The following is a 15,186-nucleotide window of genomic DNA, read 5'->3' as shown; positions in this document are numbered from 1 at the left end:
AATCAAATTATAAAAATTAACTTTTAAAAGTTTCTTCAGCCCTAAGGCAGTAGATCTCCAACTCGTGATTCGAAATCCCTTTTTTGAATTGAATGATCTTTTCACAGGTGCCATCTAGTATCAGACATCCTGCATATCAGATATTTGCAATTCATAACAGTAGCGAAATTACAGTTGTGAAGTAGGAATGAAAACAGTTTATGGTTGAGGTCACCACAATGGCCTGATGTACAGCTGGACTTGAACCCATGTATTCCAGCACTTTGAGAGGCTGAGGAGAAGTCAGGCTGTGAGTCAAGGCCAGCGCAGCAGCAGAGCAAGTTCCAGCTCAGTCTGGGCTAACGGGAGGCTCTGCTGCAAAATGACAGTAAGAGCAAAAATAAGCAGCAGCAGCAGCAGCAGCAGCAGCAGCAGCAGCAGCAGCGGCGGCAGCAGCAGCAGCAGCAGCAGCGGCCTGACAGAACAGCTGGAATCTGTGATCCAAGCACCCAGACGGCTGAGGCAAGAGAATCATCCAAAGTTAGAAGCCAGTCTGACTGAACCAGTGTTCCAGGCCAGGATAGGCTACACCGTCTCAACTCTACCTCAACAATACACACCAAAATGAAGGTGCCAGGTTGCACTCCACTGACTTTAATGTAGTTAAGGAAAACAGGCTTCCTTGCTGTTTCTCCCCTCCAGAAGACATACTGAAGTTGTAAACTACTATATGTTGTTATCAAAATTTCAAACCTGACATGTCATTGCCTAACCACATAAAGTGAAACAGACTAAGCTACTTCTCAACTCAAAAAAAAAAAAAAAAAAATGATCTGAGTGGATTGGCAAGATGGCTCAGCAGGTGAAGGAGCTTGCTGCCAAGTGACCTGAGTTCTGATCTGTAGGACCTACACAGTGGAAAAAACACACCAACTACCCCAGGTTATCTTCTGACCACCTCACACTTACCACGGTACACAAGTACCCACATCCATACACAAATACACACAAAAAAACAGTAAATTTAAAAACAAAGGGAGGTAGGATGGAGTGATGGCTCAATAGTTAAGAGTACTTACTTTTCAGAGGACCAGGGTTTAAATCCCAACACCCACTGACAGCCCAACTGTCTATAACTCCAGATCCAGGGATCCAACAATATGTTCTAACCTCTGTGGGTGCTGCAAGCCATGTGGTACAGACATATATGCAGGCAAACCACCCATATACTACGGCTAAAAAAAAAAAAAAGAGCGCCAGGAGTGGCATTTAATCCCGGTGCTCAGGAGACAGCAGAAGACTAAGTTCAAGGCCAGCCTGGTTTACATAGCTGAGCTCTAGTCTAGACAGGGATACACAGTGAAACCCTGACTCAAAAATTAATAAAAATAGGGGCCATACAATAGCACAATGGTTAAAAGTACCTGCTGCTCTTCCAGAGAACCTGGGCTTGATTCTCAGCACCCATATGGGTCTAACAATAATTTATAACCAGTTCTAGGGGATCCGACACTTTCTTTTGACTTTCACAGGCCCCAGGCACACATGTGGTACACAGACATACATGTAGACAAAACACTCATACACATAAAATAAAATATACGGAGTACATATGCTGTAATTCATATAGTGTCTTTACACTTCCATGTTCTAATCATATAGGAACAATATTTTTAAAACATTTCTACATATATGTATATTAAGTATGTCACCAATTTAAAGCTAAAACTCTTAACATTTCCTATGTTCATCCATTTTAGTATAAATCTAATTTAATATAAATTTAATTAATAATAGAGATATAGACTGTCCAAAGTCTGTATTATGGGATGATTTGAGGTAATTCTTACTTTGAATTAGTGATCTAATTATCAATTCACAGCAGTGAGAAACTAAAGCCATGCAAACCTAAAGCCATAAAAAAAAAAAAATGACCATTTATTATTAATGAAAATACACAAAGAACCCAAATCTAGTTTCTTTCCTTTGCAAAATTTTATTTTCCAAGCTCTGTTACCAAGGAGACCAATTTATTTGTAGATCTAGACTCAAAGATGGGGGGAGAGAGGGGCACCATGCTGGAAAGATGGCTCATGGGTTAGACCACTTGTTGCTCCTGCAGAAGACCTGGGTCCCCAGCACCCACAACTATCTGTCTTCTGGCCTCTCTTTGGGCACCAGGCATATACTACCTGATGTTACATACACGTAAGATAATTTGTAAAAGATTGGCCGGAGGAGCCTAAACATTCAGCAGTATAATATAAGGCCATATGACAATATATCTTAGCCATAGCATACCTGTTGATCTATTACGGACACAAACCTAACAGTATCTGTTAGGGAAACAGCTACAATGAAAACTTACCTGAATAAGTTTTAAAAATCAGGGTTGGGGATTTAGCTCAGTGGTAGAGCGCTTGCCTAGCAAGCACAAGGCCCTGGGTTCGGTCCTCAGCTCAAAAAAAAAAAAAAAAAAAAAAAAAAATTAACTAATCATTCATCAATTGCCTATACAATATAAAGAATATAAAGTCAACTTACTGACAAAATTATAAATCCAAAGTTATACTGCACCATTTAGACAAAACAATTTCATTTACTTATTTATTTTTGAGGCAAGGTCTATGTATATAACTATGGCTGTCCTAGAACTCACTATGCAGACCAGGCTGGCCTTGAACTCATTAAGACCCTGTCTTGACCTAAGTGCTGTGATTAAAGGTGTGTGCACTGTGCCCAGTTTTCTGTTGTTTTGTTTGTTTGAGGCAGGGTCTCACTATGTAGCCCTGGCTGGCATGGAACTCAAGAGATCCACCTGCCTCCACCTCCCAAATGCCGGGGTTAAAGGTACAAGCCACCACGCCTGGTGACCTGAATTTTCACTACATCAGTGTCAGCCCACTGCTCCTAAGAGAACAGGAGTAGGCCCACTCTAGACCTAGTTTCTATTTGTAGCACCACCACTGAGATTTTACAATCCAAGGAAACTTGAAAAGCATACATACTAAAAGCATGATACATAGAAAACACATTTTCTGGGCCAGCAAGATAGCTTAGCGGTTAAAAGGTGTTTACCTTGCAAGCCTGACAACCTGAGTTTTGTCACTTGAATTCATAAAGGTGAATGAAGAGAATCCACTTCACAATGTTGTCCACTGACCTTCACATGTGCACTTGGGCGCGCGCGCGCACACACACACACACACACACACACACGCATTTTATTTAACACTAAAAAAGAAAAAATATATCAGTATATTGGGGTACCTCTTTTCATGTATAATGCCACCCTAAAAATTATTTTCAAAATTAGAAACCAGGAAGTGGGACAAAAGACAACTATCCCACTTCCCAAACAACCAATATTCTATGCCTGAAATTGTGTCCCTTCAAGTGACACTCACCAGCCTTGTCTTCCTGAGAGCAACAAAGCAGAAGCCTCCCAGAGAGACTTGGGACTCCTTCCTGGCCCTCCAACCGCCCACCTAATGCCCTAGGCAGTGGGAGAGCACATGGATCATCTGCCTTCCACAACACACTGCTCTGGGAGGCTCTCCATGTGGCTTCGGAGATTTTTGGATTATGCTGGGCAGATAATAACCTTAAGAACCAGCCTGCAAACAAACAGCCATGTTTTCCAAGGATTTGGTTTGATAGCACAAAGAATTTACACTAACCATAGTACTTGCCCATAAACACAAGACAATTCAGCAGCAGCATGTAGAAGGTAGGAGAGAGGATTTCTGAATGCTAGGCCAGTCAAGGCTACACAGTGGGACACCTTGTCTCAGACAGACATTCCTCAAATGTGAAGCACTACTGGTCTCACAACAGCATGAACAGCCCTCTGTTGGCAAAGGTTTTCAGTGCACTTGAGTCCAATCTTCCTGATGAGAAAACATGCTACCGTAATGCTCTGGGCACCACAAGGAGCACTGACTGAAACAATCTACTTAGCCAATGTGCTGTCACTGACCCAAACCTAAAACAGGCAAAAAACCAAGTTGTTGTTTTCTTGTTATCCAATCTGAGTTCTATCTGTCATTAAAAAGGTGCTAACCTGTTAAGCAACACACATTTAAACACCACACACAAACACAACTGTAATTTATCAGAAGAAAAGAACAGTGACATCACAAAGTAGTGTGTTTTGTTATGTCACTATCTACTCCTAAGAGTCCAAAACCAGGGCTGGAGAGATGGCTCAGTGATTAAGAGCACTGACTGATCTTCCAGGGGTCCTGAGTTCAATTCCCAGCAACCACATGCTCACAACCATCTAAAATGAGATCCGGTGCCCTCTTCTGGTATGCAGGCATACATGCAGTGAGAACACTGTATACATAATAAATAAATTAAACTTAAAAAAAGTCCAAAACCTTTTTCTTCTTTTTTGGAGATAGGGTCTTGCTACGGACAGCCCAGGCTGGCCCCGAACTCCCATTCCTCCTGCCTCAGCTGCCCTAGGGCTGGGTTACAAAGTACACCACTCTACCAAAAAAACAAAAAAAGGAAAAAGCATTATTGATTTTCTAAGTTTATATACAAAGCAATGGATTTACTCTATTCATCCGAAGTGATGGCATTTTCATAGGTGTTACAGCAGTAAGGTGTTGTTATGCACTTTAAAAACTTTATCAGTAACTTTCTGAATTTCTGAAAAGCATATTAAGGATACCCTAACTCTTCAAATCTCAATTCTGTCAGGAATTGTCAGCTCCCTCATCTGAGTTTAGTCCATATTAAATTTAAAATCAGGATTCAGATAACAGAGTTTTATGCAAATATTAGCAAATTACTGTAAACTTCATGGAGGTGCTAAGGAAATGTTAGTTTTTAAATTTCGATCACTACTTCACAAAAACAAATGTCATCAACAAAATACGTGCTGACCTTTGTTCAGTTATATTTTGTTTGTTTGTTTGTCGAGACAGGATTTCTCTATGTAGCCCTGACTGTCCTGGAACTCATTTTGTGGACCAGGCAGACCTCAAATCACAGAGATCCATCTGCCTCTGCCTACCCAGTGCTGGGATTAAAGGATTAAAAGTGGTGTGCCACCACCACCTGGTGTACTAACCTTTGTAAACAAAGTCTTATCAGCAAGTGCAAAAGTTGGGACCATAATTCCTAAAGGGTCACAAAATAAAATTACTTCATAATAAAAACTTTTTAATTCACTACTTTCCCTTTTCAATCTTTATGTGAGCATGAGTATAGTGTGTATGTGTGTATAAGTGTGTATGCATGTGGATGTGCATGTTCATGTGTGCTTGTAGACGCCAGAGGACAACCTCAGGTACTGGCCAGAGGACAACCTCAGGTACTGGTCCTTGCCTTTTACCTGGTTTGAGACAGGCTGTTGTAAAGCGAGGTGCTCCCCAGGCTACCTGACCTACAGGCTTCCAGGATTCTGTCCTCACTTCCCATCCTGTCTCAGAGGCACAGGGAATACAGATTCATGCTACAGGACCAGCTTTTAATTGGTTCTATGGATCAGAACTCTTGATTCACACATACACACACACACACACACACACACACACACACACACACACGCCATCTGCTTAGCTTTAACACACCAATTTCAAGGAGGAAGAAGATCTGTAAACACCAGCTTTGACAAAGTAAGGCTAGAAATCAGTACTTTAGGAGGGTGTTATTTAATGTGAGTCCTTTAAAACACCCAGCTGAAACAAGTTTAACATCAGTTCCACCCATGTATGAAATAGAGATATCATTAGTAAAAGCTATATTCAAATTGTCTTCTAAAAGGTAAAACCAGAACCTCGCATCAGCCTTTAATCCTAGAACTAGGAAAGGTGAAGCAAGGGGTGTGGGAGAAGTCAAGGCCAGCACAGGATACAAACTGAACCATCTCAAGCAAAAAATTAATCACATACCTACCTCATGGTGCAAGTATTTCTTAGTCCAAAGAAAGCATACATCCATAGAAAACTTCACAGCCACTTAACTTAAAACTAGAACCCAAGCATCAAGATTCTACCACGCTTATAGGACATTCGGTAATCCCATTTTGGTAAACTGAGGAGGAACCATCTTAAATTCAAGGCCTGCACAGGCTATAGAGCAGTTCAAGACCAGACTAGATAACTTGGTTGGGACTGTCTCAAAATTTAAAACAAAAAGGCTATCAGGATGACTCAGCAGGTAGTGGTGGTACACGCCTTTAATCACCACACTTGGGAGGCAGAGGCAAGGGATCTGATTTTGAGGCCAGCCTGGTCTACAGAATGAGTTCCAGGACAGCCAGGGGTACACAGAGAAACCCTGGGGGGTGGAAGGCTCAGCAGGTAAAGGCACTTGCCACCAAGACTGACAACCTAACAACCTAAGTTTAATTTCCAGAACCCACGTTAGAAAAAAACAAACAGTACTGATTCCCACAAATGGTCCTCTGACCCCCCCCACACACACACACTGATAAATGCAATTTAAAAAAAAATAAGTTATCTAAACATCTAAAAAACAAAAAGGTCTGGGGAGAAGTGCAGTATTACAGACCTTGCCTAGCTTGCACAAGGCCCTGAGCCCAGTGCTGAGTTCTACACACAACATGGAGACAAAAAGACACAAACCTCCAAGTTACAGCACATCCAAACAATGGAATATTGCTCAGCGACCTAAGAATATACAATGTAAAAAGGGCACACATACTATATGATTCCATTTGTATATAACTCTAGAAAATAGAAAATCATCTAGGGACAGAAATCAGACCAAAGAGAGGAGGGAAGAAAGAACTACAAATAAAACAAGAAATTTTGGGCACTTGGGCAGTGGAAGCAAGGGGATCAGGAGTTCAAGGATAACCTGGACTATGTGAGACCCTATCACAAAAACAGTTTGGGGGAAGATGGATGTTTCTTCTTGATCGTGGTGACAGGCTCCATGGACAATATGTTAAGACAGCACTAAAATTGTATCTATCACTTTTAAATAGGTAGTTTCTTAGCACTCAGAGACAGAGCAGCATCTCAATTTAGAGACCATTCTAAGCAACATAGAAAGACTATGTGTCAAAAAAACAAAGGCTGGGGTTGGTGATTTAGCTCAGTAGTAGAACACTTGAGCGCAAGGCCCCGAGTTCAGTCCTTAGCTCTGAAAAAACAAAAAACACAAAGGCTATATATAGAGCTGGCTCAATGGTTAAAAGCACTTGCTGCTTTTGCAGAGGTCCTGGGTTCTATTTCCAGTCACCCATAACTCCAGTTCCAGGAGAGCTAAAGTCCTCTTGTTGGTTTCTAGGGGAACCACATGGTGCACACACATACATGCAGATGACACATTTGTACACATAAAGATAAAACTCCTTTTTTTTTTTAAAGGCAGAGGGTCTGGTGAAATGGTTCATCAGGTAAAGGTGTTTACCACCAAAGCTAATGACCTGAATTCAATCCCCAGACCCCAAATGGTAGGTGAGAACAAACTCCCAAAAGCTGTCCTCTGATCTGACCTACCTCCTACACACACACACACACACACACACACACACACACACACACACACACGTCTTTACTCTCCATGTATGTACACACGTGTGTAGTGTGTGTACTTCTCAAGAACATGCTGGTCTCAAACCCACAGAGATCCACTAAGTTCTAAGATGTGTACCACACCACAAAGCTCCCCCGCCCCTCAGGGTTTCACTCCTTAGCTCTGGCTGTCCTCGAACTCTGTAAACCAGCCTGGCCTTGAACTCACAAAGATCTGCAGGCCTCTGACTCAAGTGCTGGGATTAAAAGCATGTACCACTTACACCCAGCTGAAAAGTAGTTTTTAAACTGTTTTAAGGTTAGTCTGGTCTCCATAACAAGTTCTAATTACCTAGAGCTACATAGTAAGACCCTGTTCTCAAAAAACAAAAACGGACAAAGGGCAGGGGTGTTATACACCTTTAATCCCAGCACTTGGGAGGCAGAAGCAGGTGGATCTCTGTGAGTTTGAGGCCAGCCTGGTCTACCAAGGGAGTTCCAGGATAGCCAGAGCTCTTACACAGAGAAACCCTGCAGGAGAGGGGAGTCAGGACACACAACTATGAGTGAGATAGCACAATACAGAAGCTGTTCACTATATCTAGTTTTTCCCTTTTTGGATGCTTTTGGTGCTTCTAGGTCACAAGTAGGAGCTTGTGTATATACTGGTCAAGAAATCTATCACTCTACAGTCTCAGACATTGCTTTTGTCTGTTGTCTGCACACCACCACCACCACCACCACGCAGGGAAGGTTGTGATTAAGACAACATCTTACCATCATTATATACAGCCCAGACTGGCCTCAAATTTCTGAGTTCTACCTGCCATTATGCCTAGAATTCTGGGATTACAGGTGTGTTTCAATACACCAACTATTTCCAGTATTTTTAACAGGAGAAAGCAGTTACAAAAATATTAAGCAAAAACAGAGCAGGTACATATAATATGGCCAATAAATCCTGGGGAGAATAAAATGCTATAGGAAAAACACCAACAGGCTAGCATTTAAGGGCAATTTCTAGGCCACAGTCCCTGGAGAATCAGCCTCTCTCATTCCCAGGCCCTACTCTGGACCTCCTAAAGCAGGAAGTCCTGGGAGTAGGATTCAAAACCAGTTTTGTTTGTTTGTTTGTTTTGGAGCTGAGGATCGAACCCAGGGCCTTGCGCTTGCTAGGTGAGCACTCTACCACTGAGCTAAATCCTCAGCCCTCAAAACCAGTTTTAACAAACCCTCCAAGTAATTAAGATCACACTCAAGTTTGAGAACTATTATTTAAAGGATAAGATGAGTGGCTGTTTTCTTTCTTTCTTTTTTTTTTTGTAACCTGTATTTTCCCCAATTACGTTATTGTAACACTTTCAAAACCCAACTAAGTCTTTCATTAAAGTATTTTATTAAAACACAGATTCTCTGGTCTCCAGATACAAAGCTACTACATCTACTACATTGTAAGCATTATTAAGATCTGAATTGCAGGCTGGAGAGGTGGCTCAGTGGTTAAGAGCTCCGACTGCTCTTCCAGAGGTCCTGAGTTCAATTCCCAGAAACCACATGGTGGCTCACAACCACCTATCATGAGCTCTGGTGCCCTCTTCTGGCCTGCAGGGACACATGCAGGCAGAATACTGTATACATAATGAATAAATAAATCTTAAAAAAAAAAAAAAAAAAAGATCTGAATTGCATGTCTAAAAAACCATGGTTCTTGGAACTATCAATCTGTTAACCCAGAACAAGTTATCAACTCCATGTTCGTATAAACACCAGTCAAGGTACTGAGTAAATCACACTACAAACCTAGGTTGTCTTAATGCTTGCACACAGCAAGGCTCTCTTACAGGTCACACCTACCTACACAAGATTTTCCCTTCTAAAAGCTTAACTTTAAGGTCTGTTTGTAATTTATTATATCTTCACTGTAAAACTCACACAGGTTCCTGCTTTATCAAAGTGGTATAATGATCTATTTGCCACCAAAATTGTCTACACAGGGAAGACAAATTTAAAATCCTGGGAACTGTCAAATCTTTAACTTTTGGCTTTAAGACCCACCTGTTCTAACTTATCTCAGCAACTCACTAGAGGCCCTAAGTTATAAGAGGTCAACCAAGGTTGACACTGGGGCTAGTTAGAGGACTGTCCACACTTGGAACACAAATTAAACAGTAACAATAACTAACTTGGGGGACAGAGTAACTGCTGATTAACAGAAAATGCCAAAGTTAAAGTCAGTGATAAACGGCTCCACATTTCGTGCCTGCTTTTGTTCTAATGCCTACTTTTTTTAAAAAAGGCATTTAGATGCCCATATAGATAGATCTCCATCACATAAAATTACATTTTAACTTTTCACGTATAAAAAAAAAAAAAATGCAGACCGGGTGGTGGTACACACCTTTAATCCTAGCACTCAGGAGGCAGAGGCAGGCAGATTTCTGTAAATGCAAGGTTAGCCTTGTCTACAGAGCAAGTTCCAGGATAGGCTCCAAAGCTACACAGAGAAACTCTGTCCTTACACACACACACACATTCAGGTTTTAAAATAAAGCTAGGGTCTTTATGTAACCCTTGCTGTCCTTGACCTCAGAGACTCACCTGTCTTTGCCTCCCAATTATTGGGATTAAAGGTATGAGGCACAACACATGGCAAAAAAAAAAAAAGGAGGGGAAAAAGCAATTCTGAAAATCTAAAGTCTTCTGAAAATCAAGATGCTAACAAATAGTGCTGACCTGACATGCTGTCCTTCCTGGATTACAAGAACAATTTAATAACTAATTCCTAAGCACTATTCCCACCACACTTCTCTTTTCACTAATTCCTCCACAGTCAGTCAGTGCCTGACAGAAGAGGAGGAGGCACAGATTACTCGAGGGTTTCACCTTGGTACAGAAAATGTCTGAAGCCCTACAGCGGTGTCAGCCTTCCTGTAAATCTGTTCAGGCGCTGTCAATTCCATCAGGCTTTCAGCTTTGGAGGGACATTTCCACCACACCTTTATTTAAAAAGGCATATCCTGTTTTGTTACTGAGAGCCTTCTGGAAAAGACAATCTCTGAAAACTCATAGTATTCTTAAATTTCCAAATATTACAGCAATATAAGGGTGAGCAAAGTCCCAATATGATCAGATTTGGCTTTCCGGTTTAATTTTCTGAACATTTCTTGAATCTAAGTGTACAGGGTTTTTTTTTTCCCCCTTGAAAATACACTTGGTCTTGTCAGCAGCTCACAAGGCCTCCCCAGCCCCCACCTCTTTTGTATGTAAACACACTCTTGTCACACACTCCCATCAGCTGTTTGGTAGCTCCACCCCTCCTCCTTTTCCGGGTAGTAACAGAGCAGCCAATGAGCTGCAAGGAGCTGTGCCTGCGGCCTTTTGCCTGCATACGCTTTTCCAAAACAAGCAGCTCTAGCCTTCAGCAGGGGCACTGGTTCACAGATAAAAGGCTCACCAGGGCTGTGCAACAGGGCGAGACAGTCACCCCCACCAACAAGGAAACCCATGTAACCTGAGCTGTTTGTTCCTCCACCAGGGAGAACTTCAACCACTATTCCTTTAGGGCAAATCACGCTTAGGTCACTAGAGTCCCAGGTCTCAGACACTCTAAATAATCAGTAGTTGCCGATGGAAACCTCCAAGGTTGGTGCTCCTGTGCTGCTCTCGAGCTGGCAGTCCACCTGACTCCGGCAAGCAAATGGCTGCACTAACCAAGACCATTCCACCAGACCTAGGCTAAGGACAAGTGTTTTGATTCCACAGCGCCCAAAAGTCATGTAAATCAGTTTCTCGGCTCCTGTGGAGGTTTGCACAAGCCTCAGCTGAAGCTCTGAAGAGAAACAATGAATGAGTCAGAGTTTCAGAGCATAATCGCCCAGCAGATTAAGTGCATTGGTGCAAAACACTCACTCCCTGCATAACTTGGGAGTCAGCTACCCTACCAACCAGTCACAAAAGAAACATCAGACTCTGGAGAGACTGTGTCTAGCAAGGTGGTGGAAAGCAGTGACCAATTAGTCACACATCCTCTTCTCTCCCTACCCCCACACCGCTACTTTCCTACTATATAGGTTCCCTGCCAGGCTGTAAATCCTTATGGTATAATTACGCCCAGAGACAGCCAAAACTGGGCTGAAACAGGAGACGTCGATGAAACCAGCTATCAGCCTCCACACTAAAGAACTCATCCACGACAAGGGACAAGAAGAGCCCTGCATTCCTTCAGACCTTTCCTTTCCACTTCCTTACCACCATCTTTCATTTCTAACCCTCGGCGCTGACACGAAATTGTACTCATCTTAGCAGAAAGCTGGGAAATGAGCTCTTACAATTTTTCACTAAGGATACCTTACCCAAAACTGTAAACTCCCCTTGGGCCTACTGATGTGAATTCAGCTGAGACAGGAGGCCATAAAACCCTCCACAATACACACCAACACACAAAAGGAAACCCGAAATGTTTAACTTCCAAACTACATTAAACCAGAAAATAAACTCAAGCAGAGATACTCTCTAGCTTTCAAATCAAAACTGGTATCCTCTTATTGAGAAAGCCACAATTTTAAAGAGCCCTGCCTTCTTTTGTCAGCAAAGGGAAGGTGGATAAAGAACAGAAGCCAATGCATCTTTGCCTTTCTTCATCTTCTACTAAAAATAAGCTATGAAATAAGCCACTTAGGGAGAGGGGAAAGAGACACCCTGCTGTTCTTTGTCTGTTTCTCTCTCCCTCACCACCCCCCCCCCCCCCCCCCCGCCACCCCCTACACCCGGACTCCTAAATGCGGTAATCATTGTAGATGCCACAACTACTACATGAACAAAAGGCACTGTATGGGAAAGGCATCAGGTCAAGTTAGGCCTCGATCTTCATCCTCAATCTTTTAGAAATCTATGTATGGACGTAATTTGATGAACTGACACCGATCAAATACAGCTGGAATCCCCCCACCCCAAATATACATTAGAGTGAAATTCACATTAGGTGTGACAGTAACTCTCAAGACAAAAATAACTCCTAAGTCTACCACCATGTCATTTCCTAGTTTCTAAATAAAAATAACGCCCCAAAGTGCTTTGTGTAAAATCCACACACAGCCATGGTTACAAGTTTTCCTGAGGTCCTATGAAAAGCCAACATTCCTGCTACCATTCACGTATTTAAAAAGCAATCACAGCCACAAGCAGCTCATAAAGAGTTGATTTCACTTGTGCCTAGGTGTGTATCTGGCATATCACCCTTTATTAATGGCTGCTCTCTGATCACTCCTACTACACTTCCCCCAAGCCCTAAACTTCCCAGTTTACCCACTGTTCTTAATTTCTAGCCAAATCTCCCCTGGGTAAGAAGAAAAACACGTTCTTATTCCTGAAAAGATGGATTGAACAACAACAAAAAAAAATTTAAAAAAAAAAAAAAAACTCTTGCCTAGGCAACTTCCCCTCCCATCCCCCCAAACTGAAATCCTATGCAAAAACTACTTTTTTAAAAACTTCAGCAAATTCCATAAGTGAGTTTTTGACAACCACCACTGATTGCTAGAAAAGGCAAAACAATAAAAAACAGCAACAAATAAAAGAATTCACCTGAAGAATCTAGCCAAACAACTTGAGTTATATAAACAAAATCCTGCAACAGGGGGAAACGGTGGGGGATGGGGGCGAGGCAGAAAGAGAAACAAGAGACAGGACTTTTTAACAGCCTTTCACCTTCTCCTAAGGGATTAGCTATTTGGAACACTAGGCTCTCGCCCCACCACCGCCACCCATTAGTCCTCAAAAAATAAAAATAAAATAAAATAAAAATTTTTCGATACTCGATTTGTCTCAGGAACCTTCGCGAATTTCTCTAGCTGGTCATGAAATAATCAGTCTGGATTCCAACCAAAACCACTGCCTGGAAGACTTATCAGTTACAGCTCTCCCACTGCAACCTCGGGTGCACATAAAGTTGGGGGAAGGGGGTAAAAATAAAAGGTGTCACTTGGCCCAGATCAGGGCAAGCAGTCCCAAGAACCGTACTCTCACAGAGGGAGTTTTGCTCAGTGGCTAGTACAGGGGTTATTTTGTTCAGGAGCTCCTCTTTCTCTCCTTCCTCCCAGCTGTCAGACCCACAATATGGAGGGTGGCCTGCCTGCTAAGAGGACCTGGGGGTCCTCACTGCACGCACTATGAGTGGGGTAGGCTTTGTCAGTAGAAAGAAAAACAGGAACGTTCTCCAGACCAGAAGGCTTAACAGGAGTGTCTGATTTAAAACACACGGAGCTCTTTAGTACAAGAGGGGCCCTGAGCAGACTACTCTCTTCCTAATATAGAAAGGAATTAGGGATAAAGAAGGTCGACTGAGTTACCCCCGTTTAAGCAGCACTGTGAGTGGAAGGAATCCGGACACCTTAAAAAAAGAGGAGAAGAAGAAGAAAGGCTTCCCCTCTCAGGAAATTTCTATCTTGAGTCCATAAATCCAAAGCTAGCAAACAGGAAGCAAAGACCCTGAAGATGAGCTCCCGGTGACGAAGGAGGCGGCTAGTTATTGCCCCCCCCCAAAGAAAGGCCGTCTTAGGAATCCAAACGTCGTGGAGGAAAAGTCACGGGCCCCGGGGGGTGCAGGGAGAGCGAGGAGCAACGCACATCTCGGGGGGCTGCAGATAAAGGGGGACTGAAAAAGCCCTGGGCTCCCGGAGGTGCTAAGGGGCCGCCGTAGGCACCGGGGGAGGGAGGGAGGGAGGGAGGGGAGGCGCGGCCAGTGGCCTGGAGTGCCCCGAAGCCCTCGCCTGGGCACCCCCACCCGCCCCACACGCAGTCCGAATTCCCCTCCGTGAAGGATACAGCTTGACTACGTCCGTGTCCATCCGCCTCTTGCCGGGACTGGGGGATGACATGGTGTCGCCGCCGCCGCTGCCTCCCCGTCGCCTGCGCCGCCGCCGCCGCCGCCTCTCTCCCCTCCTTGGCCCGTCTGTCACGGGCCCCGGGCCCAGCTCGCAGGGCCCCGCGGCCGCGCCGGCTCCTCGGCCGAGGTGGCAACACCCGCGCGGTCCCGTGGGGTCCGCTCAGCCGCCGCCGCCGCCCCCCGCACGGGGGAACACCGGGCACTGCCCCGCCGAGTGGGGGCGGGGACCGAGGCGCCCGCTCGGGCTGCCCTCCGGCTGAGGCTCCGCCGCGGCCCGGGCAGGCGCTGCTCCGCGCCGTGCGCCGCTCCCCCCCGCCTGCGCTCGCTCGTTCGCCTGCCCGCCCGCTCACGCTCTCGCCAGCTCCCAGCTGCTTCCTCCACAAGCCGACGACTCCAGCTCGGTCGGCCTCTCTCTACCCTAGCCTCGCTCTAGGCGCCGTGATGTCACCTCTGTGACGTCATCGGCGGGGAGGGGCGCCGGTGGGAGGGGCGGGGCGTCGTCGCGGTGTAGGTTTGTCCGGGGAGTTCTGGGAGATGTAGTTCCTCTTTCTCCTGCCCGCCTGCAGCCCTCTGCCCCCTCCCCCCCAACCTCCCTACACACTTCATTGCTCAACTGCCAGTGCCGTCGTTACCATCAACATAAACGATGGTAGTAAATAATGGCAGTATGATTACGTTCATGTGCTTTGTGAACCACCCTCTCACAACAGTGTTACAAAGGGCTGTTTGGATATGAAGGAGGCCAAATCTGGAAATACCCACACCAGCGTGTTCTCTGCACTCTGCTCCCTCTTCAGATGGAAAGAATTTGTTTGCAGGGATTGT

The 15,186-nt window shown here is 44.3% G+C and overlaps 1 protein-coding gene across 2 annotated transcripts in view; it reads right to left on the bottom strand.

The window, feature by feature from the left end:
• Ube2h (ubiquitin conjugating enzyme E2 H) overlaps positions 1–14,819 on the bottom strand; it is a 102,738-nt gene extending 87,919 nt beyond the window's left edge. For both annotated transcript variants that reach the window (XM_036181344.1, XM_036181345.1), the window contains exon 1: positions 14,301–14,819. In XM_036181344.1, coding sequence (XP_036037237.1) covers positions 14,301–14,353 — 53 coding nt within the window. In that variant the 5' untranslated portion in view covers positions 14,354–14,819. The remainder of the gene's footprint in view (positions 1–14,300) is intronic.
• Between the last annotated feature and the right edge of the window lie 367 nt (positions 14,820–15,186).

The sequence above is a fragment of the Onychomys torridus genome, chromosome 3 (genome assembly GCF_903995425.1).
Source record: "Onychomys torridus chromosome 3, mOncTor1.1, whole genome shotgun sequence".
In the NCBI taxonomy this organism is placed as follows: Eukaryota; Metazoa; Chordata; class Mammalia; order Rodentia; family Cricetidae; genus Onychomys; species Onychomys torridus.
The sequence above is the reverse complement of the archived record's forward strand: the minus strand, read 5'-3'. Positions and strand labels throughout refer to the sequence as shown.